Source organism: Camelina sativa, unplaced genomic scaffold (assembly GCF_000633955.1).
Source record: "Camelina sativa cultivar DH55 unplaced genomic scaffold, Cs unpScaffold01204, whole genome shotgun sequence".
Lineage (NCBI taxonomy): Eukaryota > Viridiplantae > Streptophyta > Magnoliopsida > Brassicales > Brassicaceae > Camelina > Camelina sativa.
The window spans coordinates 2,020-6,829 of record NW_010922326.1 but is presented as its reverse complement, the minus strand read 5'-3'; the positions used below and the strand labels follow the sequence as shown (position 1 = coordinate 6,829).

General features: G+C 27.4%; 1 protein-coding gene across 1 annotated transcript; it reads left to right on the top strand.

The window, feature by feature from the left end:
- The first annotated feature begins 2,827 nt into the window (after positions 1 to 2,827).
- LOC104774045 (putative defensin-like protein 9) lies at positions 2,828 to 3,335 on the top strand. Its single transcript, XM_010498711.1, has 2 exons — positions 2,828 to 3,011; positions 3,116 to 3,335. Exons 1-2 carry the CDS (start codon positions 2,948 to 2,950, stop codon positions 3,298 to 3,300), a joined length of 249 nt encoding a protein of 82 aa, XP_010497013.1. The 5' UTR covers positions 2,828 to 2,947; the 3' UTR covers positions 3,301 to 3,335.
- Positions 3,336 to 4,810: the final 1,475 nt, after the last annotated feature.

Here is a 4,810-nt window from a genome sequence, read left to right as displayed (position 1 = left end):
AATGAAGGTGGCCTTATTTGCTCTGGTTCAAGCTTTGGTGTATCTCACCCTCTCGAAATCGTCCAATGTTTTCTCTAGATCGAATTCGTTGAAAATGGCTTACAGTTTCCGGCCTATGAGGTCTGTCAGCATCCGCCGAATTCTGACGGCACTTCAAGATATGCCTGCTGGCGAAGAGATGTCTCCTTCTTCTTCTTCATCTCTTGCTTCTCCTTCGCATGATGGGGCAGCAACGACAATATATCACCATCTTAAGGATTTTTATATGGCATTGTTTGATTAATTTTTTCATCTCTTTTAGATTATTTCCTTAAATGGATGTAAGATTGATTAGTCCTCTATCTCTGTGTACATATGTATGATTGTTGTAGATGTTGAATATTATTAGGCCGTACAATACTATGTACAACTAGATTAAGACCCGTGCTAGAACACGGATTGAAATTTATTTTATTTATATTGTAATTTTCTATAAAATATTATTTATGTTATTGTTTTAAAAAGTTTTTTTGATAAAATATTATGCAATAAAATCATATGCTAAATATGATGAAAAAGATATACCTATTTTGTATGTTTTATATTGTTAATGATTCTAGAAAGTATTTGTGCTATAACACTGGGTTAAATTTTATTTTATACAAATTCTTTTATATTTTATACTTTAAAATAAAATTTTAAAATGTTGTATTAGTTTATGTATGTGAAGTTATTTCAACAATGTATATTCTATATCATGACTTGAATGTCATTATAATACATAATTTTGTAAATTTGGTTTTTAAAAAGCGAGTTATTATATTATCAGTAATTTAATATATTTTATACTTTTGTTTTAATATACTTGGTTTCTTGAAATTCTTTCATAGTATAGTGACATATTATTGACATTGCTATAACAAATCAGTTTAGAGTGTTTATAGTTTCTCTAACTTTTATATCAAGTTTCAATATTATAAAAATATTTCAAAGTAAATTATTTAAAGTTTATTATATTATATAAAATATAAAATTCAACCAAAAAAAAATATGAAATTGAATTTAAATATTCAAATTTTGACCCGTTACTCAGTAAAGTTTTAATTCAATAGATATTATTTTTAAAGAATAATATTACTAAAGCTTGAATATTTTATAGATTGAACAATTTATATTTGTTTTTAAAAATTCAACTTATGGTATATACAGAAATAAAACTATTTTTTAATTATAATAATAATATGATAATTTATTTGTTTCACAAAATAGAATCATATATAAAAATGAGAGGTGAAGTAGAATGATAATTAACAAATTAATATGTTAAGTTAGATATCAAAAGATTTTAATATGGTTGAATAATTGAAAAAAATAATAATATGGTAAGTTAGATGATATCAAATAATTCTTTAGAATATTCTTCTTAAGATTTTCGGAAATAAATTAAAGTTGTACACACTATTTAACTTGTAACCAATTAATCTATAACATATGTATAACCAACTTATTAAAATTATATAGTCTATAAAATAATGTTGTGTACTTCCGCTTTATTATAAAGGAGATTCAAAAGATTTACTATAGTATTTGATTAGTAATTTTTAATTAAACCAAAAAAATGTTTTGTCTATTCGATGTTTTATTTGAATGTGGTGAAATGTTTACATCACTAAACTAGTAGACGTGGAAGGAAGTTATAACAATTCAATTCAATATAGTTTTCAAACAGTGAATTTTAAGATGATAACCATAGAGAAAATTATACAAAGGCATATTAGAAGAAAAGAAATAGAAGATTTCATCTTGTAAAAGAAAAAACATTGTTTTAAAAATTTGGAACATGAAAGATGGAGTCATGGTCATTTAGGACACTGGTATTATATTTTTTCATTAGACTTTCCAATGCTCAAATATAAAATGTTCCATGAGCTTTTATCTTGTGATCGATTTCAGAGATTCTTCTCTTTTTTGGGTGGATAAAAACCGGAATTTGTATAAACACATAAGTAAATAAGTAAAAGAAAAAGTTTTACATACATGAAATTTCATTATAAAATTTTGGTTGAGAAGTTTTATAATAGAAATAAAATATTTTACATATTTATGTAAACAGCTCTAACCCGCTCGATAACATGATCTGAAAGTATTTTTTTTTTGTAAATTAAAAGTATTTAAAATATTTAAATTATGGATAGCAATTTCTTTTAGTATTATTTAAAGTTTGTTTTTTTGGATATTAATTTAACGTATGATTATATTACAAATAATAATTTCAAGTTTTGATATTATTCAAATGGAAAGGATTTTTTTTTTGTCACCCAAACATTAAATTAAAAGATAACTCCAAGGTTGGTTGCCCAAACCGGAGGGTAAAAGCTTACAAAAGAAATTTCAGAAACTAAAAGTCTCGAAGAACGAATAAGATAATCCAAATGGCAACGATTTAATTATGTAAATCTTAACAAAAGATGTTAAGATTATGGGGAAATGATAAATATTGATAAACATATTTTAATACTTATCTATATTAAAATTTTAATTTTATAATATAATAAAAGTCTACAAAAATTTATTTAAAATTTAAGAATATAAAATCTTTTGAGTAGATTTTTTAAGAAATTACTAGATATGTGAAGTGGAATAATTTTCTTGTAAGTAAATTATAAAAACATATCTATTTTACATTTTTACTAGATCAAGATAGATAAAAGAGATAGATATAAAGAGCTCTATCTTCATTAATATACTTCATTAGAAGATTTTATTCCATATATCTTCATTAATCTTCATTTTCACAGTTATAAATAATATACTTTGATACTTTTACCAACTAAGGTTTATGCTTCTGTTTACTATAAAATGCGAACCTTTTCACATAATTTCTTACAAGTTTGATTTAAACATCAAGATCTCTCTACTTGTTTTCTCTTAATTCTCTCGCTTAATCATTTATCAAAGAAAAAGAAAAATGAAGAGCTCTATGCAGTTTATCTCTACACTCTTCTTCCTAATCCTACTTGTTGTCGGACCTGGTAAACAAATCTATCATCCCACTAGCTCTAAACAAATCTACTGAAATATACGAATTCTTTTGGTTATACTATTGAATTCTTATTGTTGATATGGTTTTATATAGGTGTGATGAAGATGGTTGAAGGACAACCCCAAATGTGCGAAACCGAAAGCATCAACTTCACGGGATTTTGCTCGAAATGGAGGACTTGCAAGCGAGTGTGTATGAGCGAAGGTTTCCCTGATGGTAAATGCAACGGAGATTTCTTTCACAGCAGATGTATGTGCATGAAGCCTTGTGCTATGTAATTCTACCTAAACAAAATATTATACTATTATAAATATTTTAATTTATTTGTTCGAAAAAAGTAATTTAATTTTAATCCATCACTAAGTCTAAGAGTCTAAGATATCTATACATGTACTCAAAACTAGCTCTATTTTACAATATATGGCTACTAAGCTTTGTTCGATAAAATTGACAAAGGATCTAGAGATTTGATTCAATCGGAGCTAACGAAGGATCTAGAGATTTGATTCGATTCTCTTTCATCCTCCTTCTCTATTAATCCCGAAGCTACCAGTGGCGACATGGAGAGTATTTTCTTCTTCCTCTTCTCCGATCGAACCAAAATCTGGATTTTGTCAGAAGCTTCGTCTCATCAATGGAGGAAGTGGGTGAAGATCTGGTTTTTTGAGTTTTCTTAAGCTCGTCGATCTGGTATTGCTTAGGTTGCTAAGAGATTGTTTTTCGATTTACCATTGTTTCTAAGTAGAGAAACTCCGAGCTGTTGTTGTTATTAATGGAGCTCGTGGCTCGAAGAAGAAGAAAACAAAAAATTGAAAAAGGGTTTGTCTTGGGTGTCGAACCCAGAATCTTCGAGTATTAAAAATTTTACCACCAGACCACATCAATTAATACAACTGACTGTGTACACAAATCATATATATTACTTAGAAACGTGAGGTCAAAATTTAACGCTGTTACATGATTCTGTCACGCTTATATACGTCCGTTAATCCGTAAGTATGAATCTACTAACACAAGGTATTTTTTCTGGTAAATTTAAATAGACAAGGTTTTTTTTTTCCAATAAAATAACACGAGGTATTAAACGTCCAAATAAAAAATAGATGACGATTTTTTCCCTTTAATTATTAAATATTTTAATAGAATTAGAATTGACAATTGTTGATATTTTATTGATAAAATTGGCACGTGTCACGAGCTTATTAATGAGTAACTTTGAAACCAAACTTTATATAATTAGATAAGCTGATAAATAAAATAAATATTACTGATAAGTTAAATAATATAGATAAAATGTTAAAAACTATATACTCGTGGATATGGTTTTTAATATAATATACTACTTGTGGTTGTGGGTATTATTAATATTGATAAAAATATTTTAATATTTGAAACGACCTGACCCGTTTTTTTTTTAAATAAGTACAATACATAATTAAGCATCCCATACTACTTAATTAAACCAACCAAACCACAATTCCTCATTAAACCAATAACAATCAATATGCACAGCGGAAACATACCAACATACAGAACCAACACATCATCAATGCAATAACATTCCTAAGCATTCTATCAATCAACCTAGCATAACTCTATCCAAGGTTTCAACATAAACAATATAACCAAGTCCAACAACACACAACCGAGACCCTAAATCATTCTCCTCCTCATCGCCATGATTCCACGCTACACAATACCTGCACCACAAACACAATGAGATACGTGAGTATTACCAGAAATACCCAGTGAGACGATCCTCCCATCTACGAGCTATACACACAAGCA

Bases quoted from the DNA above. Each gene is read 5' to 3' on its own strand.
- LOC104774045 (XM_010498711.1), top strand. From the start codon at position 2,948: ATGAAGAGCTCTATGCAGTTTATCTCTACACTCTTCTTCCTAATCCTA. The intron at 3,012-3,115 runs GTAAACAAATCT...GGTTTTATATAG, and splicing joins CCTACTTGTTGTCGGACCTG to GTGTGATGAAGATGGTTGAA.